Consider the following 25487-nt stretch of genomic DNA (forward strand, 5'->3'; position numbering starts at 1 on the left):
TGTTTTTTTGCAATTTACAATGCCTCAGTTGGGTGTTGCACATGGGTATAGTACTGACCCAGATGTGGTATTTTGTTGTGCGTTTCCCATTCAATGCTGCGTAATGGGACTGACCTTGTCAGAAATGAGGGGAATTTGGGTTGAAGGGTGCTGGTTTATTTAAGTAATCACTCTTTGTATGATTGTAAATTTTACAAAGAATTGGAGCAGTCTTGCTGCTTTATTTGTTGGTGATTTCTTAATACACACAGCCAAGTGTTCTTAAAACAATTGTGCTGCATTTGGCAGATCATGACTGGGGAATAAAGCAGACTTTTTTTTTTTTTTTAAAGAGTGAATGTGCCTGGAGAGTAGATTCCATAGGGAACTGAAGTTGTTCTGCTGGCATTGGACCTCTGCAGTAGACTGAGGTTACTACCTGTCTAAAAAAGGCTCTTACCTTGTATTTTGTTTTATTTTGCAGTACTACTTTGGAGACCACAATTTGCCAAGAGACAAATTTCTAAAGGAACAGATCAAATTGGATGATGGATGGGTGCCGTTAGAAACAATGATAAAATTCAACAGGTGATCAATTTACATTTCGATTCTAGAAGTGGTTCACTACATAGCAGCTTTACATCCTTTCTATTATAGATCTTTCAGTTGGTAGCCGTAGTCGCTGGTTTTCACATAATTTGGTGTGGGAGGTGCAAAGATCTTTGACAACCTCCATCACAACATTGTCTTTAGATTCTGGTGTCAGAGTAAGGGGTATCTTACTACAGATGTTTCAGTTTGCACCAACATTGATGTCCAGACTGTTGGCTTTGTTGTGAACTTGCTGATGAGTACTTCAAAAGAGTGCTCTGGCTAGATGGCACTGCATTGAGCCCGCAAATAAGTTTGGTACCTATAGCCTTTGCAGTGTATTGGGATACTGTTAATGCTTGTGCTCACTTATCAACGTATCTAGAATAGTTGCTGTGTTTTTGGGGGGGTTGTGTGCGCGCCTATCTAGTATTCCTTCTAAGATGGTGGATGTTGAACTATGCTTTCAGATTGAGTTTGTTATTAATAAAGCTTGCTGTACAGCTTTCACATACATAGTTTGTTTAACTTTAGATTAAGTCGTCTGACTACCGACTTTGATAAAATAGCCGAAGCCCTTGGCAAATCAAAAACTGGACTCTTGGAAGTGAGTGAAGACAAAAGAAAAGTCCGAAGATCTCCAGTTAAACCTCTGCCTGAAGTAACAGAAGAATACAAAAATGCTGTTAAGAACCGATCTGTCTATGTTGTAAGTAATGGTCAATAGGACATCAATTGAAAAAGTGGGGTTTCTGGTCTGTCTGCAAGTGGTGACCTGGATTTGGATTTAGAAGCCCAGTGGCACTCTACAAAAAGGCCCTTCCCCGATCTGTTTTCCCAGCAAGATATTAAGAATGGGTTAAATTTTGTGGAGAAAAAAAGTAATGGCTGAGAAGCCCTACTGTTAACTATCTGTTCATGTTCAGTAATGCACGTGAACTCATAGATGCCACGTCACTGGGAGCAATTTCATGCCTTTTTCAACAAATGTTATGTTACATTCACCAGGATACTCGCCATCCCCCCACTCCCCCCCTCCCCTCCCGCACGCGACCAACCCACCGCCTGCAACCACTATACAACCAATGTTCGAATCCTTTAGTCCAATAACACCAGACCAATTTCTCAAACTTCTATCTGCCCGCAAACCGCCCGGCTCTCCGCTAGACCCTTGCCCGGCAATAACCCTCAAAGAAATTTTCGCTTCCACCTGCGCAGGAGAACATGCAAGATCCATCATAAATTACTCCCTTTCCTCAGGTATCTTTCCCGACGCATTCAAAACGGTTCATGTCAAACCTCTAAAAAAAAAAAAAAAATACTCCCTTGACCATCTCGTGCCCAAAAACTGCCGCCCCATCTCAAACACCAGGTTCCTTGCCAAACTCATTGACCGAGCCGCCTACTCCCAACTAAATGTCTTTGTCGAAGCCAACAATCTCCCAGACCCCGCACAATCAGGTTTCAGAGCCTGTCACAGAACTGAAACCACCCTAACCTCAATCTGGGATGACCTTAAAATGACGGCAGACTCTGCGGGATGCACCGCATTAATCCTTCTTGACCTATCTGCCGCCTTCGACACAATCACTCAATCCTCCTTGACCGCCTCCACTCCCTAGGAATTCGTGGAACCGCTCTTAAGTGGATAGCCTCATTCCTCAAAGATGGGTACCAAATAACGATACTCTCCTCGTATTCCTCCCAAGCCCGACCTGTTGATAGGCATGCTCCTTGTGGGGCTCCCTATCTGCCCTCCTGTTCAACCTCTAATTGATCACCCTCCCACCAATAATTCGTTCACACAACATCCTGTGTTACAACTACGCTGATGACAATCCACTAATCTCCTGAACTCAAAACCCAACTGCTGACCCTGCCTCCTTGACATAGAGCTCTGGATGACCCAAAGCCACCTCTTGTTAAACCTCTCCAAAACTGAAATCATGGTATGTGGCAACTCCGAACTTCTCACACCCACTACCCTGGCCATCCGCCATGGGCAACTCACCGACCCCCTCTAACTCGGTGAAAAACCTGATGCACCCTTGACTCTGACCTAACACTCTCACGCCAAGTCAACAACGTCTTAAAGTCCTGCCACTAACACCGTAAAACCCTTAAGCGCATCTTTCCATATTTCTCCTTTCCCAACAGACTCTCAGTGGTCCATCAATTGTTATATCAAGACTGGACTACGCAAACCCCCCTCTACCTCGCTTACCAACTGAATAAACTTCAAAGGGCACAAAACGCCTCAGCCAAATTGCTACTTGCGCTCGGCCCAAGAGACCACATCTTCCCCAGCCCTTAAGACTCTGCACTGGCTTTCAGTGGCCAGAAGGTTGATTTTCAAATCCTTGTGCAGCTCCCATCGAGCATTGCATAAAACCGGACCTCAATATCTTCAAGACAAGCTAAAACTCTATCACCCGCCACGCACTCTTAAGATCATGCTCAGCCGGCCTCCTAGTCGTACTCAAGACAAACTCAGCTAGGTTAGGTGGATCATTCTCAGCCATGGCCCCCACACTGTGGAATGCACTCCCACCCCACATTCACCTAACTGAGGATCTAATGTCTTTCCGCAAACTACTGAAAACCTGGCTCCCCCCCCCCCCCCACCACCCAACCCAACCTGTACGCAAACTAACCCAAACAGAATAACAGCATCTCAATGACACCAATCCAACAAACTAGATGTGAGAAATTGACATATAACGACCACTAATACAGAATAGAACGAGTAAAGTAGAACAAAGCAATGAAGTGGATAATAAGAATAAATCGTACGAAAACAGTAAGGAGATCTAAATTAATTAAATGGATGTAATGCATGATGAATGGATGAAGCGTTTGGAGCGGGTGAGTGCGTAGAGCTACAAACGACTTAGTAGAGCTGATGAGTGCATATATCAGAGGAATGCATGGAAAGAACGAATGCATAGAGCGGATGGGCTGAGTGTATGGAACCAGCGAGTTTATTGCACCGGCGAGTGCATAAGAGAGAATAAGAGCGCGCAAGCGCCTAGAGCAGGTGAGTTGTGTAGAGCATATAGATCGGATGAGTGCCTACAACGAAAGAATGCGTAGAGTGGATGAGTAAGTAGAGACGCTGAATGCGTAGAGCGGTCGGAATGGGTAACGTATATGGATTGAACGAGTGATGTATGTGAACAGAACGGATGACGTAGATGGGTGGAACGCGTAAAGCATATGGACGAAATGGGTGACATATGTGGATGGAACGGGTCACTTATGTGGATGAAGTGCATAAAACAACTCGGAATACATGGAACGGAGTAAATGGAACAGATTCAAATGCTTGAAACGGATTATTGGAGTATGCGTGAAGCGTTTGAAAGAGCATGTAACCATTCATATCACATCAACATGCTTAGTCTCTTCTTTACACCACCATTCAACTAGAACACAGATACTATGACCCCATTCGGTATAACTGTCCTCATGCCAATATCTGCCGCATACTCCCATCAAGTAAACACAGCTGGGTACCCATTGCCCCCTCCCCCTCCCAGCCAGGCGTTCTCCGGCCTAATGCTGCCACTTTCTGTCTGGACAAATCCTGCCAGAACGAACATACTCCTGATCTCACAACCACCACACCTGCCGCTAAGAAGCAGCTATTACACGAATGCCACACCAGCTACACACATCCGGTGCTCACACACACACACCCCTTTGACTCTTCCCTACTCTCTACTGACTTGAACTTCAGTTCCCAAGGGCGTTCAACCTACCAGCGCCTTCAGACCATACCAATGGTACATAAGGCGCTATATAAATGCAAAATAACATAACACCCCTGGAATGGCTGTTGGGGACGTTTTCTTTGAGTCATGTGGTGAGCATCGTTAGGGTCATCTTCTGACTTGGGTACTGCTATAATGTTTGCCTTGCGCTGACCAGGTTCTCAAAGTGTTAGTAGTGACAGAGCAGGCCATGCCTAAATCGCAGGCAGCGGAGTGGGGTTAACAAATACAGTAGACGCCCAATGAGTGTCCACACTTTCCTAGAAGTATAACCTTTTTATATATAAAATGGCAATTTTTTCTTTCTTTTAAATCACTACACTTAACTTTAAGTAAACGTTGTAAAATAAGATGGCAAGTTGGGAGTTGATGCATTTTAATTTCTAGTAAAGGCAATTAACAGTTGTTGGGGCAAGATTTCTCTTGGCAACTTTCCCTCCATATGTCTATTGACCTCCAACCTGTTACTTTTTACAGGGAAGTTGAAGCCTTCAGCTTCACTCCCCTGGCCTTTTTGCTCATTTTCTTTTATGGGGATACTGATCAGGCCTTCAGACAGGTAACTTTTATATAGTGCACACTGCATTTCCTATTACCCTAATCTTTTACACTTGGGGGTTTTTGGTTACTTTTATATGTGCCTAAAGACAAGCTGGTGGCAGCAAACCTAACATTTTTGCGTTTTGCACATTTATGCTCATCGTATGTGGCTAGTGCTAAGGGCCACGCCACAAGATTTGTGCCTGTTCTTTGGCCATATTGTTTGTCCTTCTTCCTCCCTTGCCAGGAAATACCATAGAAGGTCAGGCAGTTGCCCGGGAAAGCTGCTACTTTTGCGATCTAGTGATGCCTGCGTGTGTCCCAGGGATGGGACTGTCTGGTCCCATTGCACATCCGTGGTGCCTGAGTCTAGGGGTGTGCAGGAGTACAATGGGTGGTGCAACTCTATTGGAAATCTGGAGGGGTGCGAGGATCACAAGATCAAGCAAACAAAGTTTGTACCAGGGGTAGGACAGTAACTTTAGTTGAAAGTGTTGCTGTAGTAGTCCAGCAGTGAAGCAGCGGCACACCTGGTCACTGGTTTCTCTGTCTTGGCAACGGAAGAAAGGGACATCAGTGGATCTAACTGATCTTGTGCAGACAGATGCCCAGCAAAGTAGCTTCTCGGTTCTGGCTTGTTGGTGCCTTTTTCAAGCTCGGTTGAAAGACTGTTGCGGCGTGACTCTTCTTGTTCCTCGTCTCTGGTGAGGGGACTTCTGGGAGCTAGATCAGGTCGCTGTAGGCTTGGGAAGCCCACAAAGTTTCAGGCGTAACCATGCTTGTCGGCCTCCCATTCCGATCTGGTTTCTCTCTGGCCCACTGCAGGACAAAGTATAGCAGCATTTTGGTTCAACCCCCCCCCCCCCCACACAACCCCTCCCCCCCCCCACTTCCTGTCCTGCCAGTCACTCAAAGGGTCCTTGCGGGCTTTCCTTTAGGGCTTAAAATACAGCCACCATTTTGGGCAAATGGTGTGCCTTGTGTCCTGTCCCCTACTGCAGCTGCGAAGATGGCCTGTGATGACAGTTCACATAAAGTTTGTGTAAAAGTACACTGCCCCCTGCCACCAGCTTAAACCTGTCGCTGTAACCAAAAAGTTACTGAGAGCTGAGGGAGGGGGGGAATACATTGGATGCTGATCTTGCAGAATAAAACACAGGTAGGATCCCTCTTGCCTTGGTAACTTGTATGCCAAGTAAAAAATAGAAAATCACAGGGAAGCACTAGGAGCCACCAGCAACACTGCACAGAAAGTGCTGTGTATTGCTTTAGTACATTTTAGATGCCTTTTTGATATTGGTGGAAAGCATGACTCCACAAATGCCCAAAAGAAGCAAATGGGTGCCCATGATCAGAGTTAAAGGATACGTGAATGTGGAGAAAGGTTCCCATTCACTCTGGACGATCAGTCAAAAAATCACCCCCCTTCAAAATACAGAGTCCAGCAAAACGTGCTGGGGTACTAGCAGGTGGAGGGAATGTTGCTCGACGATAACTAACAGAATTAATCAACAATATAAAATCGTTTCAGACTAACCAGCGCCTAGTCCTGGGATGAAAGAGTGCTCAGATATTGGAGGAGGAAAAAAGATGCAATTGCATCAAGCTAGAGGGGCTTGTGGGGGGGGGAGAAGGCAAGTTGTGGGGGGTGCTGTGCTGGGGAGCCAGTTACTTATACCATTTTCATTTTTGCGTTCTGAGCGAGTGTACTGGGAGGAGGGTTGGGAGGGTAATCCCACGAGCATTGGTAGTCTGTTGCTGTTATCGGGGGAATTGGAAGCGTGAACAATTTTACACCTGCAGTGATCACATCTAGTGGGTAAGGGGCAATGGGTCTTTGTGCCTCTGACTGACCATGACCAACTGCTATGGCTATTGAGCCTCTTGCTGCACCATGTACAGTGGCCAGAATGAAGGTGATGTAATTTTTCTTTTATAAATATTGGTTGTTTGATAAAAAATGAGATTACTTGGGCTGCTTTTGTTGCTAACTACATTTTGCATTAGTCATTTATTTTAGTACATTGAATGTGTGTTGAATGACTTCTAACATAGTAACATAAATTGTATTGATATTTGTTGAAATAAATGTTACTAAACTGTGTAATCATTTTTGTGTTTTATGATTACTGTGTATTTTGTTAGTGAAGTATATTTGTAATTATAAAATCTATATTTTGTAATGCAAATTAAATTTCTATTGATAGTGTTGTATTATAAAAATGTTATGGTTTTTACTACGGTGTACATTTAACTTTACGTTTAATGTTTGTATACATCAGTGTGTTTAATATTATATTTGATAAATGTTATGTATTGATAACATTTTTGTTACCTTATGGTTATTTCTAATGTTTGTAGACTAGGTTTATTTTTGTAAAAGGTTTTCAAATATATAATAAGGGTTTTGTAATTTTTTTTAATGGTGTTTTGTCAATTTAATGTGTGTGATAGCCATCACATAACCCCTTACAGCCGGCCCCTGCCTCCAATGCTTAGAACCTTGGAAAATATTTTTTTCCTGCTTTTTTAAAAATTCGTTTTGTGTATAAATACCAAAAAAGGTTCTCCAAGTTATAAATGCTTCATGAGGATAATTATGAAAATCGCCAGAAATTGGTATGCCAAAGTAGACTTATAACAGTGGTATTCCATGTGGAGCCCCACCCTTAAGTAAACTACCCCCTCCCATTAACTAAAAATAGTGTTGCCTGGTACCCCCGTAGATGCTAGATCTGCTTATATTTTTCTATTGCAAGCAGCCACTGAACTTCCTTTTTGATGCCACCTTAAGGCATCCTTTCGCCCCCCCGTAGGCAGCCCCACAGTTTGGAGACCACTGACTTATTATATTTTCAACTTGTATTTTGTTTTATTGATTGTGTTTTTATTTATTTTGTATTGGTCAATTTAGTGTTTGTGTGCATTAAGCAAGGTAAAATTATACCATGTTTGGTTTTTAATATTAATGGATGACAAGTAGTTGTGTATATAGATTTTGTATTCCACTTAGTTGTATCTATGAATTATTTTACTTATGCATTACGTAATTATATTGGCGGTACATATGTCTTTAGATTTATAAAATAGGTTTGTGTACTATAAGTTAACGTTTTATGCATAGTAAACATGAGTATGTACAAAACGACATTGTATTTATAGATACTTTCATAATGACATTTTAATTGTATCAGGAGTTACATAAAACATTTTTCTTAAAATGTACACATTTTATTGTAATTATTATTAAAAGGCCACAGCCCATATTCATGAATCCGCAAGAAAGTACACATTTTTTTTGCAGTTATATATTTGTATGCTATATTGCCAAAATAAATCCTAGTTTTTAATAATTGTCTTGTCTTAATTGATACTTGATTTGTTAGGTTGAGAAGAGGGAGAACATTACACTAGCGTCGGTGAGATTTTTTCAGTCAATGAAAAGTACTCCTGGAAGACAGCAATATGGGGCAAATAAAAGCTTTTTCTCATCTAGTGCATTTTGTTCAGATGAGTTTCTAGACTCTGGCCTGTTGAACCGAATATTTGTAAACATTTTTTTTAATACCACCCTAGTTTTGATAACTGGCATCTCTGAGAGGTTATGTTCATGAGCAGGTTTAGTCTCATTGGGGTTAGGGGCCCTCGTTGAGTCCACTCAAATCAATATAATACACTTCAGTTTAGACGGTCCATTTATAAAAAGAAAATTGTTATTTAGGCCTTTTTCCCCCCACTCCCTCGTGGTTTGAACACTTTTTGGAGTCTGCCAAACTCCATAGGCATCATATTTTTACATTGTGACACAGCGCCTTCAATGCAGTGTCACAGAGAAGTCCTTTGGATTTCTCAAAGGTTTAAATAACTTCTCTTGGCTAAACTGTTTCCAAGAGCAGTAAAGTGAAATTGACTTATTTACCTTTTTGTAACTTACTTTGTAGACCCAGCACACACTATCTTACATAGTGCTGGTGGGGGTTACTTAGTATCCCCTTTGTCTACTTTCTCATGTAACATTTTTGTTACCCTTTCTACAATTAATGGCTGGTGGCAGTGGTTTACTTTTTCCTACCATTGTGCGTTTACTGCAGGCTGAACCCCTGCTGCAGTATTGAACCCATGGGCGCCCATTTTGTCAAAATGGCCCTAGTAGTCCTTTTTTTTTATTATTTATTTATTTATTTTGGTGTTTATTTCTTGTTGGAAAGGTCCTTGAGATTTACTCTGCACGCCAAACCAGGTTTGGTCCATTTGTTCGTTTTGATCTTTGTCAGGGTTCACTGCTGAAGCCCGCCTCTGGCTCCAGCGTGTCTGACGGGGCAGGAAGCAAGGAAGTTTCTCGACTCCCTGTGCTTAGTCTCCTTGGTTACAGAAATGCACCCAAGGGTGATTAGCTTGCTGGCTGTCCTTGGAGGTTTTGATCTGATTTGGATTTGTTTCCTTTTTGGAGTCTTGACAAACTCCATGGGCATCTACTTGTGTATGGTGACGCACATCACCTTCAGTGCAGTGTCGCATAGATTTCTCTTAAGGTTTAAATACCTTTTCTTGGGTAAACTACAGTTCCCAAGAATATTTTCTCTTTGGTCCAGCACGCACCATCTTATGTGGAGTGCTGGGGGCTTACTTTGTAGCCCCCTTTCCTACTTAATCCTATTTTTTTTTTTTAGGTTACCCACTTTGAATGGCTGGTGGAAGTGGTTTAATTCTCCTACCATTGTGCTTCTCACTGCAGGTTGAAGCCTCAGCTGCAGTGTAGCACCCATGGGTGACTATTCCAAAATGGCCCGGTCTTTTTGCACCGTTTTGTTTGTGGGGTCTTTCTTGGGTTTTGCTCTGTGCACCAAACCAGGTTTAACCCCTTTTGTTAGCTTTGCCTTTGGCGGGCTTCAGTGCTGAAACTGGCAGGGCAGGAAGCGAGGGAGGTGCCTGAAACTCCCTGTACTTGGTAACCTGAATGCACCCAGTCCTGAATGGCTGGCTGTCTGTCTGGACAACCACCCTGCTGTGAGAGTGACTGCTAGGCTGTGCATGAATTGGGGGGGGGGACTGGGGGGGGGGGGGACACCTGCATAAAAGATGAGGCTTCTTGAACTGAAGACCAAGTCGACCACTGGAAGAAACTTCTGACAAGAGAAGCTTGCTGTAACCTCCTGGACCGTTGAACTGCCCGGTGAAGCCCTGCTGCATTGCTGAATCTCCAATTTCGTATCCACTAGAGAAGCCCAGAACAGTTGACTTCTTCCCTTGGGTTGGTGGGACCGACTAACTTTACTGGAAATCCTCTCCCTGCTGGCTGTACTTTGCTGCTGGAACCGAGTGACCGTGGTCAGGAAAACCAGAATCCAGTGCATCATCTTTAAGCTGGACCAGACCTCCGTGAAGATCCCAAGGACCCTCCTGAAGCAGGACGACCCAAGCCAGTCACTTCTTTAGAGTGCTGGACTCCTGAAGCCAGGGAAGCCCATCAAGTGTCCAAGCACTGCAGTGGTGCTATTGACGAGTAGCTGAAACCGCGAAGTGCCACTGAATTGGAAAGAGCCCATAGCTGCTGCCGACCTTCAAATCGCAGTGCAGGAGAACCCAGACGTCCTCCCTCTTGTCTCCACGACTGAGGCCCAGGAACCCAGTATGAGCCAGCTGGATCCACTTCAAACCGAAGGTACTGTGTTGACTAAGGGGTACCTATTGTATCTGTAGCTTGCTTGCGCTCACTTTAGACTTGCAGTAGCTACGTCTTGCAGAGTTAATTCCAGCTCTGCCCCTCACAAGCCTCCCAGCTTGTGGGCAAACAGTGATTCTTTTTACTACAAACTCTCTAATAACATTGTGCGACTTTTGTGCTATCTGAAGTGCCTCGGCTCCATAGACATTGCTCCAATTGGCCTTGGCTGTCCTGGCTCCCTGCAGACTCTTCTAACCCATTGACTTTGGCTCGAAGTGTCCCTCATAGGTGGTACATAAGTAAACTTGTATTGCTGGGAAATATATAATCTAGGGTTCATTGGGAGATTGGTTCATGCTCTTGCGAATCTGTTAACTGTTTCCTTACTTTACCTTTTCCACAATGGCAGTATTTCAAACTGTGATATAAATTCCGAACATTGTCTTAACAATTGAAGGAGCCCCAGTGTGTGATGCATCCCAAAAGGGTATCTACTTGTTTAGTTAAAATCTGAGAAAGTGTCAGTGTATTTTTATTGTTGCATATTGCCCTTTTTAAAGAAGGCTTATTTAAAACTGACCGTTAAATACATAGTTTGTATACTTGTAACTGTGAATCTCGATTGTGACCTCACTACAGCTCACATTTGCCCAAAGTCTGGCTGCAGTCACTCTACCAAATTATGTAGTACAGACCTATACCCATACATCCATCCGGCCCCTCATAGGTGATGCATATTGGTGGTTTAACTATTATTGCTGGGTGAAGTTTGTATCTAGACTTCTATGGGAGATTTAAAAAAAGTGCTCACATGCTCTGAGAACCTGTTCTTTTTCCTCCCATTAACCTTTCCTTTCCACAACCTCCAGAATTTTACCAAGTACAAAAGTGATATATAAATTCCAATACTGTCCTAGTAATTGAAGTCACCCCAGGGTGCAGGAAGTGTGTATGAAGCATCGCTAAATCTACCTGCTTATCTCGATTCTGAGAACGTGTTATGAAGTGTGTTTTTATTGTTGCACATTGCCCTTTTTGAAAGAATGCTTATTTAAAACGTTATTTATTGTACTAGAAAACCAAGTGCAAGTGATCTTTGAATACTTGGATTTGTGGATTTCGATGCTACAGCTCAGCCCTCTTGAAGTCTGGCTGCTCAGTCACACTACCAACTTGTGTAGTACAGACCTATACCAATAGGTGGGTTACCTAATGCCAAGCGGACAAGACTGGTGTAGTCTCCCACAGGGTTACTGCATACAATCTTGCCTAACACTCCCAAAATATGGAGAGATGCAAAAGACTCTCATAGTTGGAGTAAAAGGAGTGAGTGGGAGAGTTCCCACTCACCCAGGGACATAGAAAAAAGTACTGGGGGACTGAGGAGGATGAGGGGGCGGGGGCCTCATAAGTGAAGAATTGGCATAAAATGAACAAATCCAACCTGACACACTTAGCTGGGGAAGTAACAAAGTGCTGTACACAGGAACACACGCAGGTTGATTACAAGTAAAGGCATGGGTTGGTCTTGTTCTTAAGGGAGGTGAATCTGATAATAAAGGCGCTGAAGATAAGTTTTATGTACAGAGGGTGGTGTCTTTGCACCCCATAACCATTTAACATTTCCCTAGAATTTAAAGTTTATAGCCGCCACACAAACTGATCCTGCCTTTTGAGGGTTTCTAGCTTTTGATCATCAAGTTGTGGTTCTAATGTGGTTCTAATGATGCATGGTATACTAGTGAACTTGTATCCACAATGTTGCCTGATAGTTGCAACAGGTGACTAAACTGTAAAGCACGCTAATGGTTGCATGACAATTATTTTTCTTGAAATTGCTCGTGTATAATTGTTTGCACTATTTCTTTCAGAAAGGATTTCCAACAGATGTAACTTTCGATGAAATCAAAACCTGGTTAGAGGGCAGAGGCCATGTTGAAAATATTCAAATGCGGAGAACCATTGAAAAATCTTTTAAGGTTTATTATATTTATATTTTATATTTGGAGCAATTGTCCTTGAAGTATGAAATGCACACCCCTTTAACAGCTGTGGGTGGGACAATCCCCACTTTCACTATGCTTCTAAAATATATAAACTATTAGTAATCCTTTGCACGTGAGGGGATGGGTTGATATTGACCTGGGTTTCTGAATGTATTGTGCTTAATTTCAAACTGTACATATTCTGATGCCGTCTCTCCAGGGCTCCATATTTGCTGTGTTTGATACTGATGAATCCGCTAAAAAGTTTGTCGACACACCAGACCAAAAGTACAAAGATACAGACTTGATCATACTAACCAAGTAAGTTCACTTGATTATGCAATGTTTATTTGAAGGCCCAACCCCCAGCCATACCGAGTTTTACGTTTACATTGCTTGTTTCCGATCTTGTGTTCGACTTCAGTAGAGTTGCAGTTTTGTTTACTGTAGCTTGTACCATGGCGTCTATAAGCATAGTGGAACTTTCAAGATACTTTTTGTAGAGTGATGCAGAATGTATCTGTAGCACTGCTGTGGAGATAAACCTGCAGTGACCCCTAAAGCCATTAGGATTTTTTTATTTTTATGGTATACTGCTACGTTTCCATGAAATTCTGCAAAAGCCAATAATGTGCTGCTTTGGGCTTGCCTCCTAAAGCTGGCACTCTTGGCTTGTGTGGGTGCAAGAAATTTTGAGTAGGGCTGTGCTCAGTTATAAATACTTTGCATATGCCTGAAGAATTAGAGGGCCTTTCCCAAATATTTGCAGGCCAATGTATGGTTGACTTTGCTCGGGTTTCTGAAAACCCCCTCCCCAGCCCAGTTAATGGCAATGAGTCTGGCGCACTTGAAATGGGGCTAAAGGTAATACATATTGGGGACACTGGGAATACCATGGATTTTAAGCGATGGGGTTCATATCATCTGAAAGCTACCCATGTCTGATCAAAACCGCACCTGTTTGAGTCTTTGATAAATTAACTGCTTCTGTTGTGCAAGATTTCTCCTAATTCCAAGTGACGAGCGAGGTGTCCTGCATGACGATGAGTCGCTGGCTAACTAACCAATTAACACAGCCGTAAATATGAAGGCTGAAGAGAAATGTGTTTTGACTGGGAATGAGTAAATTCCCTGTAATTGCTTGCAGTTTGCCTCCGAGGCCTCGCCTGGTTGAAGAGCACTTGCACCACATCCTCCATGAGAACATTATGCATTCTTGAATGTTTTCTTTAGTATTGTGGCACAGATGTCTGAAAGGAGCCCGTTTGCAACTGTTGCTGTGGGATAGGATCCATCTTGCAATTTGCTTGTATCTATAGCCCATTGTCAAGGAAGAAGTTGAAACTACTTGGTGAGGTCCAGGCCTGAGGACTAGAGCTATTGTTACAGACAATGTTTCATGTAATTTCATTCAGAACTTGTTACACATTAGTTTAAAGGGGAACAAAGTATGCGCAGTGGGCCTCCTGTCGGTTTAGGTGGTAAACTAATTAATTGGGTCATCTTGAGTAAAGTAGGGTAAACCTAATACATTTTGTTGTTGGAAAAGTATAATACAGGTTTTATTGATTACATCATATACTTAGGGTTTGATTTGCTGGATCGTATTCTGAGACTTGTATGTTCGTGTAAAGAAAACGATTGCATAACCGGAAATTCCTTCCTTGATGCCTTTTTGAAAAATGTCGTCTGGTTTATTTCAATAGAGATGATTACTTTGCAAAGAAGAATGAAGAAAGGAAACAGCACAGAGCAGAAGCTAAAACAAAATCTAAGCAGTAAGTTTAGGCTAACCAATGGCAGAAAAGTAGTCTCCCATTGATGTTACTGTTGTAAATACTAATGTGGGTATGCATCCATCTTTTAGAGTGAAGGAAGAAACACAGAAGCGGGCTGAAGATGATGAAATGGTAAGTGTTTGGTTGATTTCAGGCTCTTGTCATCACTTGTGAAGCACATGGTGGAACTGTGGGAGGGAGACTGGTTATGAGGGCGACTGGGTGGGAGCAGCATTTAAATCCTCCGCCCGCAGAACCTTTGGCTTTGCCGATAACCAAAATCCTTGCAGCAAAATGCTCCCATAGAGGTGCAAAGGAATATTGGGGCGAATCGGAACCTGCATCAAATTTTCATGTTTGGTGATGTGATGTTCCAGCTACTAACTAATGGATGCTGGGGTTACAACTATCTGTTGGCCATACTTAATAGAACACAGATTCTCAGAATGAAGGCAGCCTGGCTTATTTGATCATCCTCTGATGCATGCCATAGCTCCATTAAAGGTTCGTCATGCTGCTGCAGTGAACAGGGGATACAGTATCAATAAAAAGCACTTGTCACGGTTTTATTACACAGCACACTCCAACCAGGGACTCCTTCCCTGACGATAAATGTGGCGTACAATAAAGCGCTTTTTATTTTTAATAAGCCACAGGTTATTTTGTTCGACCTCCACAAACACCCCGTGTCACAATGGACCAGGGTCTGGCCACTGTGTATCAATAACATATTTATTAATGAAGAAGGAAAATGAGCAACAAACCATTTCACAGCCAATGTTGTGGTAACACAAATGCACTAATCTCTACAAAACAATTAGGTTAAGATAGCCTGTTATAATTCACTATCTTTAATGGTAACACAGAAAAAGAACACTTAGGTTTAGCACTCGCCCCCGCCCCCCAAAGATCAGCTACCTTGATTCATTTGAATGGAAGGCAGTGGCAAGGAGTAGGATTAGAAAGAGAAAATCTGATTTGGGGTAAAGGCTGCCTCCCCAAAATGGGAAGCCAGCTAAGAAAATGAAAACTCACCCCGGGGCAACAATGGAAATAACGTAGTGACATCAGACAAAAGCAACAGGAAAAATACCGTGGCAAACGGAAAACTTTTACACTGGATTTACAATGACAGTCAGCGCAAGGAAGGGCTTTTGCTCGGAATAGGACAATCGGTTTTCAATTACCAGGATTGAGACACAGAACAGACTTGTAGTCCAAAGGGATGGCTCTCAATGGGACTACTGTTTGGGGTTTTAATAGGACAGGGGCAAATTAATTTGTGGGGTGATGCACACAGACACTTGGTTTTCAGTTACATTCTTTTGAGGCAACACTTTAAAGACTAGGGACAAGGTGGTTCATTTCTAATTTCAACCAACTTGTACCATGAATTTCCATGGGGGGAATTCATTAATTGATTTACTTAAAAATATGCTATGGATTTACAGACACAGAGGTTTACCAAAGGGAATATGCTAACCTACTCGGGCTAAACCGTTTCTTCTATGGAAAGGTGACTGAATTATACTGGCAATTTTGGGTTTTCAATGGGGGAACTATTGGGTGCAATGGTACAAAAGGGAAACATTTATGCAATTTAGCGCTGGGGGGGTGGGGGGGGGGTTTATTTGCTACTTACAATGTAAGCCTTGGTTTAGGATTCAGGCCGGCCAGCTGGCTCTCTGGACAGCTAGGCAAGGGGTCTAGTAACTGCATCAAAGATGGTATGGTTCAGATTTGTGTGGGTCTCCCTCCAACCTAGTACAGTTTGTATAGAACAAATGACACCACAAACTTTACAATCTAGGGGAGTACTCTGTAATTGTCCCTGCCGCTCGGATAGGTTACCATTTCTCTCTCCGCCCCCTTACATGATTGGGTCAAGGGAAGAAAGCACCATCTGTCTGTCTGCATTTATTGCACTGCTTTGTTCTCAGCTCAACTTTTTTGCAAAAACTATTTCTCATAACTTCATACTTGTACTAGCCCCGGCCATCTGAAATGGATATGCAGTTTTAGTGGGTCGTAGGGAATTAAATAAGCATATCGCCAACTCCATACGAGGTAGCATGGCCCTTTGGCACACTTTTGTTATTTTAATAAAATGTACAACAGTTATGAATCTGCCAATGATCAAACATGCTCCTAATTTAATCTTTCCATCAAATCTCATATGTTCCGAGCAGCCAGAAACTAGTCTTAACTGGCCATATAAGTCTCCAAAATCCTAGGGAAATGCAATTTGTCTCTTTAAAACAGCCAGGAAATTACATGAAAAAATAGCACAAAACGAAGTTGCTTGTTCCGATTGCTGCGAAAAATTTCTAAAATGAAAGATCAGTCTCTTAATGTCATGTCAATTTGGGAGTCTATCCCACCTGGGGAGGGGTGCTTCATTCCCCACAGCCGGTGACCAGCGATTGTTATGACCCCCTTTGAAGTTGTCGGTTTGTTCTTTGTAGTGGGTGCAGTAAGGAGCTCGCACCTCCTAGTCAAGCTTTAGCCTCAGTAGCTTCACAGTATATTGTGGCATGGTTCACTGGTAGGTGCGACTTCCAGTGGGACTTTCAATTGTGAAGTTTCCTGCTTTTAGCCCAACTTTTTTTTTTCTTCTTTCTGGTATTTCTGCCTCTTCCAAGGTGTCTTGTGGGTGGAAACATAATAACATAATGTACACCCCACAGCATATTTCCCTGACCTTTTTAATTTCTTATTTTTGAGTGAGTTTGCATTTACCGTTGGTCTATTGACAATGGGGGGGTAGGCCCCCCTTCCACGTGGTTCTCTGATGTGACATGAACAAAAGAAAAAGCCAAGCAGTTTTTCGTTTGCTGTGTTTCAAGGGCTGCTGTTCAAGGGAAAGCAAAAGCTGTTGGTTGTAATGTTGAATTCTGGTGCTTGTTAATCTGCTTAGAATCACATGCTGTGAATATGGTCCAACATTGCATCAGTCTTTCGGGGTTCGAAAGGGGGCGTCGGCATAGGTGTCTGTAACACTATCCCTATTATGATGTGTAGTGTACCCAAAATCCCTCACGCGCCGAGGTCCCTCAGATTGTTTTTTTTTTTCTGCCCAGATAACCGTTTGCCCTATAGTGGAGCTCTTGCGTAAGAGCCCTTGTTTATCTTAAACCGACTTGTCGGTTATTTCCCCCTTAAGTCACTTCGACGGCAGAACAACTTCGACGAAGTCTGCAGGGGATTTGTCTACGGCGGTGGATTTCGGCATCTCCAGCGGCTGAGGCATCCATGTGTCCGGGTCCTCTGGCCGGCCTTCACAGTAGGGAGGGGAGGGTTGGGATGGCCATATTTTCGCTATGTCTTTCCTCTTTCCACCCTCCTTTAACCTTTAGGTCTGGTCATGTTTCCCTTTTGCTATGGAATTCTGCCCTAGTGTAGGGTCAGATACCCGTGGAAGGACGAACACAGACGTGCAACTCCTGTCTCCCCTTTCGATCACGACGAGAAGCTGTGTGCGGCGTGTAATCTTCTTCGGCCTAAGACCATTAAGGACGGCCGTGTAAGGAGTGCCGTATAAAGTGGTGGGCTGCGTACGGTATGTCACGGGCAGAACTCTACCCCACCGCCACACCCGCCGAAGTGACGAGGGCACCTACGATGACCAAACATCCGTTGCGGATGCGATAGACCTCGAGGCGGACACTTCTAGGTCTGCCATGCCCGTCCCCGACCCTTCAAGGCCTGACACTAGTCTCGCATCGGGGACAACACCCGGCGATAGGGGCGTACAAAGAACGCATTACATTAAACACACAGCCCCCCTCCACCTATTCCGACGGGTATGGTGGATGCTCCAGTGTGTCTGGAAAGGCAGGAAGTGAGGTAGGGTCCCAAAACTTTCCTGTCCTTTGTCTCTAGGTGTGCCTGAGTAACACCATTTCCTGTCGGCCGGCTTTCCTGGAGGACAGCCATCCTGCTGTGTGATAGCGCTGTGAATGAATGGGAACTTACATAAAAAGTGTTTTGGGACTAGAAGCAGAGACGACCACTCGACAACATCCGAAGCAGAAGATGCAGCACCCTACTAGACCGTGAAGTTCGTGATGAATCCCTGTAGATTCTGCTGACCCAGTTTTCGTATTGACTGGGAAGACCTGTACAGGATGACTTCCTCTCTTGGGCTGGTGGGACCACTAGCCTCAAGACAAGGCTATTTTTGTGCAATCCCTGACTTGCTGCGACTTTCCAAGGGTGCAGAAGTGGCATGATATTTTATTTATAGCGTGCCTATGCACAAGTGAATACCCGGGGTACCTTGACCATCTCGGAGCGCATCCGGCCAAATCTTTGCGGCCATACAGAGGTCCTTACAGAAGCAAGAAATCTCCTCTCCAGAGCCCAGGAACGAAGGATCAAGGAACTTCTAACCGGACTGTTCAGTCTTTTTGGCACTGAGAAAAAAGCGCCAAAACCACAAAGCGCTGCTGAATCAACAGAAATCCATTGCTGCAGAGTCCCTCTCTCGAATGCTGCAGGAGCCCACCAGACATCCTCACTTTCATCACCACGACCAAGAACAAGGGTCTACTCGCTGCATTGCACCCAGCAGGCATCCAGCTGGAACAACTTCTTCAGTTCGAAGGTACTGTGGGGCTTTGGGTATATTAATAATTTAGCGTTTATATAGTGCTACGTGCCCTCGGGTATCTGTATAACTCTATTGCCAAAATACAAGAATTGCAAAGAGAAACATATATGTGTGTGGTGCTCTATCGACCTCGGAAGGATGACAGGGTGAGTTTGGCCCTGCTGGGATTCAAACCTGCATCAGCAGGCTCTGCACAGATGTCAAAGCAAGCGCTCTACTCGCTGTGCTATCGGACCCGCAAGTCCTTTTGCCATTTGGGGTGTGTTGTACCTTTTTGGGAGTGCTAATTAACCCTACCTTGAGTTGACACCAACTATTTAAGAACATTTTTCTTGGAGCGGCATCAGAACTTTGGCTGTCCTGGTTCCCTAAAGGCCTCCTTCGGAACTATTGCCTTGGGCAGTGCTTTTTCCCTTACAGATGTTAGAAAAAAGGGGTGTTTGGTCAAAGGTTTGAATCCAAAAGCATCGAATGCCATGTGGTCGAGTCCATAGGACCTAAAATAAAAGGATTGAATTTTTTTTAAATTAAATATTTTTTGGGGTTTTTCGTGTAAAGGGGGGGTGTTTTTTACCACAAGATTTTTGGGGGACCCCCCAAAAAATTGACCCTTTTTGTTTTCGGTCCTTTTTGATTCGACCCTTTGTCATTCGAACCTTTGACCTATAACCGGAAAAAGGATTTAGTGGTAGGGGGACTTTAGCCGAAGACCCTCTGACCACCAAAGTAAATTTAAAAAAACCAAAAATAGAGGGGGTGGGTGAAAATAGTAGGGGTTCCATAAAATGAGACTGCAGAACCCCAACAATTGAATTCTGCCCGAATATGCGGTAAATGCAAAAGTGCATGAGCAAAATAGACAGTACAAATGTTACTGCTGCCACAAGCTTTTCTTGGTAACGGCGAAACAAACCCCACACAGCATTGCCCAACAGCACATGGCGGCTACCAACTGAAAAAACACACCTTCGCTCAGTGAACGGTGTCAACCGGACTAAAGCTGGCAACAGCACATACTTTTTTTTTTTTTTCTCCTGTGGTCCTACTAACCCTCCCCTTCTTTACAGAGCGCCAAGAGACAACACAGGTGGCAACAATGCTTGGTATAAGAACGTTTAACATCACCTTAATTTTAATATTTTGGTCCCTTTGTGCCTACATATCCCTGTTGCACTGCACTGTAAGGAGCTGTGTGCAATTGTTGAGGAGAATTCTATTCCGTCCACCTTAGAGACCCCCAGCTACTTTGGATTTTGAGGACTTGAATTTTTTTTACCTGGAGAGAGTGAGACCTTTTCCCATTCTCATATTCTAATGTGATTTTGAACACTTTCTTTTGGTGTGGAGTCTGACAAACTCCATAGGCATCATCTTTTACACTGTCACAATGCACCTTCAGTGCAGTGACACAGAAGTATGTTTCCCAGAGCAGTAAAGTGAAAGTGACTTTACTTGCTTTTATACATTTCTAGACCCAGTACACGCTATCTTACAATAGGGGGCTGGAGAGGTTACTTACTATCCCCTTTGTCTAGCTTCTCATTTAACATTTGTTACCCTTCAAAATGGCCCTGTTGTGTGTTTTTTGTCTTGTCATTTCCTTGCGGAAAGGTCCTTCTTGAGATTTACTCTGTGTGCTAAACAAGGTTTGGTCCCTTTGCCTTTGGCGGGATTCATGAGTGAAGCCTGCCTCTGGCTCCAGGGTGTCTGGGGTGGGCAGGAAGTGAGGGAGGTCCCTGTGCCTAGTCCCCTAGGATACCCAAATACACTCTGTAGTGATTGGCCAGCTGACTGTCTGGCAAGGACAGCCACCCTGTTGGAATGGGAGAGAACTGTATAAAAGGCGTGGCTTTTGGCTTTGACGGCAGTCTACCGGTATCGGGTAATATCCCCATATATATGGTCGCCGTAAATATCGCCGGGAAAATGTCATGGTGATATTATTTGGGTGACCATATATATGGGGACAGGGTCAAAAAAAAGTTTGGGGGTTGCAAGGGTGTCCCCCACACGTTCCATGCAATAATGTCGCCACAAAAAAAGGCCATTTTTCTGCAGTATTTTTGCATGGCGAGATTTTTGTGGCGAGTCTACCACTGGATGAAGGAACTGAAGTTGAAGAGGACTCCTGCTGCAACTCCTGGACCGTTGGTTTGCCTGGTGAAGCCCTGCTGCACCGAAAAGCAAGGGAGAGGAACACCAGTGTGTGTGTGTGTGTGTGTGTGTGTGTGTGTGTTAAGCTGGCCAAGAGCTCCAGGAAGATCCTCAAGACCCCCAGGAAGCGGGACTGACTGCGTCTGAGCCCACTAAACAGAGTGCTCGACCCCAGAAGCAAGGAAAGCCCATATCGCCAGGGACCGCAGTACTGCTATTTGCAGTAGACGCGAGGAGCTGAAACACCGAACAGCCACTTGTTTGAAGTTTGCTGGTTGCGAGCGGTGACCGTCCCATCGCAGGAGTCCCCAGAAGTCCTCCATCTTGTCCCCACGACTGAGGCCCAGGAACAGTGAGCTCTGCAGAGCTGCTCGGGAACAGAAGTCATCTGCTGCACTTTTTTCTTCAATAAAAGTACTGTAAAAGTCTGAGAGAACCTCTTGCTGTAGAGTTGCTTACATCTTCTACAACTCGCAAGTTTAATAGCTTGTGGCCCTACATTTGATTCTTCTTTAGAAACTTCTAAAACATTGTGCAAAGACTTTTCTTACTTACCTGCAAGGAAGTACTTCAGCTCAGATAGACTTTTGCCCATTGACTTTGGCTTAGCCTGTTCCACTGAATGAGACTCTTATTGGGGGAATCTGAAAGTATTTGCCTGCTTAAGAATATTTGTGGCCTCTTGTATGTTCTAATTGCCTTTGAGTTACTCCCAAAAAGTGCGACAGTGATATATTGATGTCCCAGCACCCTAGCTACTGAAGTCACCGGAGGGTGTAGGTTTTGTATGTGGGCCATCCCAAAAGGGTACTCCCTGCTTTAGAGAGATTAAGAGTGTGTATTTTGTGAAGTATGAGTGTTGCTCCCTTCTTAAGAAGGCTTACCAACTGACTGATACATTAATAATAGTTTATTCAAGAAACCTTGTGTGCAAGTTTATTTGAATACTGGTCACTGTGAGCCTCTAATTCCCCTACAGCTAACATTGACCCCTCTTGAGATGAGCATGGCTGCTCAACACACTACCAAAACTGGGTAGTACAAGCTTATACCAAAGGTTGGGTTTCCTATTACCGGTAGTCACGGTTATGTTCCCAAAGGGTACTGCATACGATCTTGCCTATTGCCAAAATACAAGAATTGCAAAGAGAAACAGTTTCTCAGTACTGACGGTCTGAGGGACTACTGTCCCAACAGAGCGGTGAGCAAAAGGCGCAAGGCATGTGAAGCTGAAGGCTTTACGTACATGAAAGACCGGTGCAGTGGAAACAATTGTGTCCCATTGAAATCAATGGGGCGGTGGGGGGGGATGTGCAAAAGTGAATCTTTCTTAACCTTCACCATGGCACGGTTGAGTACACTGGTGCTCCAAGGAGTAACTGCCAATTCCATCTTCTCCCCTAAGCACTGTGTATTTGTTGGAATTTACATGACGCAGAGTTTTGTTTTGGTAGGAAGAACCAAATGGGCTTCTGACTGCATGACAGGGAGTCACTCTCCAAAAAGTAGTAATGCAGCTAAACTGCCTGCTTTTATTAATGTTTTACTGTCTTCTATTTTTGTTTTTAAGAAATCGTTGGATGAGAAGATTGGGTGTTTACTTAAGTTTTCTGGTGACCTTGATGATCAAACTTCTAGGGAAGATATTCATGCAGTCTTTGCAACGTGTGGCGACATTAAATGGATAGATTTCAGCAGAGGCTCAAAGGAGGTAAGACCACATCAATCCATGTGCAAACAGTTGTGAACTGGTTAACTATTGTAAGCGTTCTGTTGGTAGTACACTTTCTCAAAGTTCCCATGGCAGTTTTAGTGTACTGAGGTTTAAAGCCCTAAACTGTTTTTCCTGACAACTTTAGTAACTGCCTGCAAACCCATTGCCCCAATGCCTCATCAGTGCAGGCCTCTCACACAGCTGGCTGTGTGAATTCAACTGGATGGTGCCAGCCTTTCTGATTCAGTGGTACAACCCCCCCTTGACCTTTGTTGGGTTAGATGTTCTTTTTTTTTTATGCTAAATCCCCCTGACCTGCGAGACCCAACAATTTTTGCTGGATTTGTGGATTATTTGTCTCACCCTTTCTTTTAATCTTTCCATAGAAGCTCTTTTTGTGACTCTTTCCTGTAGCTTTTTTGGCATCTACATTTTATTGCAGCATGCAGCACTTTCTATGCAGTGTTGCTGGGATGCCCCTTGGGCTTCCCTTTTTTAGTTTGTCTTGGGTCCTTTGTGAACTACTGTTCCCATGGGTAGGTTACAATCCCCATTGTGAGATCAGTACATCCCACTTAAATGGAGTGCTGAGGAGATGCATAGTATCCCCTTTATCACTGTTGCTGTAACCTTTATTTGGTTACCTTGCAAAACACATGTTCCCAAGGGTAGGGAGAGATTTTTATCCTCTACATTTTATTGTGATTCCAGCACACATCACCTTATGTGGAGGGCCGGGGTGGGGTTGCTCTGTAGCCCCTTTCTCGCTGCTCCTGTAACCTTTCTGTTACAATGACAAGCTTACTTTGTATGGCCGGTGGCATTGGACGTGTTCTACTGCCTTTTTTGGGATTGCTACTCTCAGGCTGCCCATGATGAATGAGTGGAAAAAGGCTACACTTGTTCAGGATTGAAAGCAAAAGGTCCAGCAAAAAGTGCTGGGGGTCTCGCTATTGGAGGGGATGAAGCATAAAAATGATAAATCTCTCTAACATTCACGAAGACAACTACTTGGACTGGAGGAACCCATCTTTCTTAAGAGCTGCTTTTCAAGCCATCCCACGATGAGCTGACACCTTTGTGGGCTGCAAACCGCCAATACTCTAGGACCTCGAGGCTGAGTGCTATGCAACTATATTCGGTGAAAAAATCTCGCTGAAACTTCAGTGGACCTCCGGAAGCAAGATTCCACTCCTTGAAGTACCCTCAAGAGAGCTGGACTGAGATGGTGAGGTGAATCGATAAGATTAACCGTTCTACATCTGGTACCTTGAAAAGGGTGCCAAATACAGAGCCGCACTGAAGAATCCTTTGTGGGAGCTTTTTCTGTTGACGAATGCTGCAAGTTTCCATCCAGTGTCCTTTTCTGCATCGCTACAACCAAGAATCCAGCCACCGGGTCTTGTGCTGCTGCATCATGAAGGCGTCTGTCTGCAAGCTCTTCCCTAATGAGAGTAATACTTTTAAAGTCTTTCGTCAGATTATTCTGTGGACACAATGATGACATAAATAACACATAGGCATATTTGAATACAGGCAGTGTTGTAGGAGACAAGAAATAGTTACATAATCGGTAATCTGCAGAGTTGGAGCCACCTGGGAAGAGGCTAGCAATATAATGGGATGAGTCATGATAGTCCACTTCGGGGTTGTATTGCGTGCGTGCTTGATATGCACTGAAGGGTCTGTCTTTCAGACGATTCCCCACTGGCTGTATAGAAGCACACTTTTCTGTGTCACTGGCCCAAGCAACAGGACGCAACCATTGTGTAGCTGACATAGTGGGCCTTGACCAATACATCAACAGACTCTTCTCGTCAGTACTAGGCATAAGTTCACAAGTTTACGTGCTTGCCTCACCCGCTCTTCAAATATAAGACCCTGCATGGGAGTAGCGTCCAGCCTGCTACAAATTATATCAAAGCGTAGAACGCACACCTTTCCAGTACCCATCTAGTTTAGAACAGCTCCACACCATAGCTCCACACCATATGGAAGTACCCAGCATCATCCTTCCAGCACGTAGGGCAACAGCCCATACTTGTTTGGGTAAAGGGCTTTAGACTGGCTGCTGTTTAGTGATATCTATGCAGGACTTTGAGCTGTATTAGGCGAAACCAGAAGTTTAGTTAAAGGAAACTTCTCGGGTTTGTCGCACATATCACCCCAGTGATTGGTCTGTAATCTCGACTTTCATATTCAACTCCCATCTGGACCGAACCAAAGCCATTACAGCTTAGTCCGGGCGGCAGCAAACCCTCCTTGAGTATAAGGCATGGTCAGCGTGTCCCATTTGAGGCATGGCATACCGCACCCAAATGCCACACAAAGTCACTTATGGCAGTTTGCAAATCCTTGAAATGGAACTACTACCCGCAACGGTATATTTGGAGTTTTTATTTTTTTTAAATTTATTTATTTTGGACTGTCATTTTGAGCAGCACAATTTTTACCTGCAATGGTCAACCGGACCCTTGTACTAAGTTGAGTTTTGAGGCATGCCAAGTATTTAGTACAGTTGCAATCTAATAAGGCCTTGTGTTGCCTGGACACAGTAATCCCCAAGTACTGCATTTCATTCGGGGCCCGCGAGAAACCCAATAGGTCGGTATCCCCCACTTAAATGTTAAAGGTATTTGTATCGCGCACCGTCGCCAACGGAATTGGTCCCCAGGCGCTCTGGCGGATCTGTAAAC

General features: G+C 43.9%; 1 protein-coding gene across 2 annotated transcripts in view; it reads left to right on the forward strand.

Annotated features, from left to right (window-relative positions):
• Positions 1 to 25487, forward strand: part of SSB (small RNA binding exonuclease protection factor La) — a 56043-nt gene that overhangs the window by 13152 nt on the left and 17404 nt on the right. For both annotated transcript variants that reach the window (XM_069616172.1, XM_069616173.1), the window contains exons 3-9: positions 464 to 567; positions 1105 to 1279; positions 12420 to 12527; positions 12754 to 12854; positions 14240 to 14311; positions 14401 to 14443; positions 22648 to 22788. In XM_069616172.1, coding sequence (XP_069472273.1) covers positions 464 to 567; positions 1105 to 1279; positions 12420 to 12527; positions 12754 to 12854; positions 14240 to 14311; positions 14401 to 14443; positions 22648 to 22788 — 744 coding nt within the window. The remainder of the gene's footprint in view (positions 1 to 463; positions 568 to 1104; positions 1280 to 12419; positions 12528 to 12753; positions 12855 to 14239; positions 14312 to 14400; positions 14444 to 22647; positions 22789 to 25487) is intronic.

The sequence above is a fragment of the Ambystoma mexicanum genome, chromosome 9, assembly GCF_040938575.1.
Source record: "Ambystoma mexicanum isolate Mex_15411 chromosome 9, UKY_AmexF1_1, whole genome shotgun sequence".
Classification (NCBI taxonomy): Eukaryota; Metazoa; Chordata; class Amphibia; order Caudata; family Ambystomatidae; genus Ambystoma; species Ambystoma mexicanum.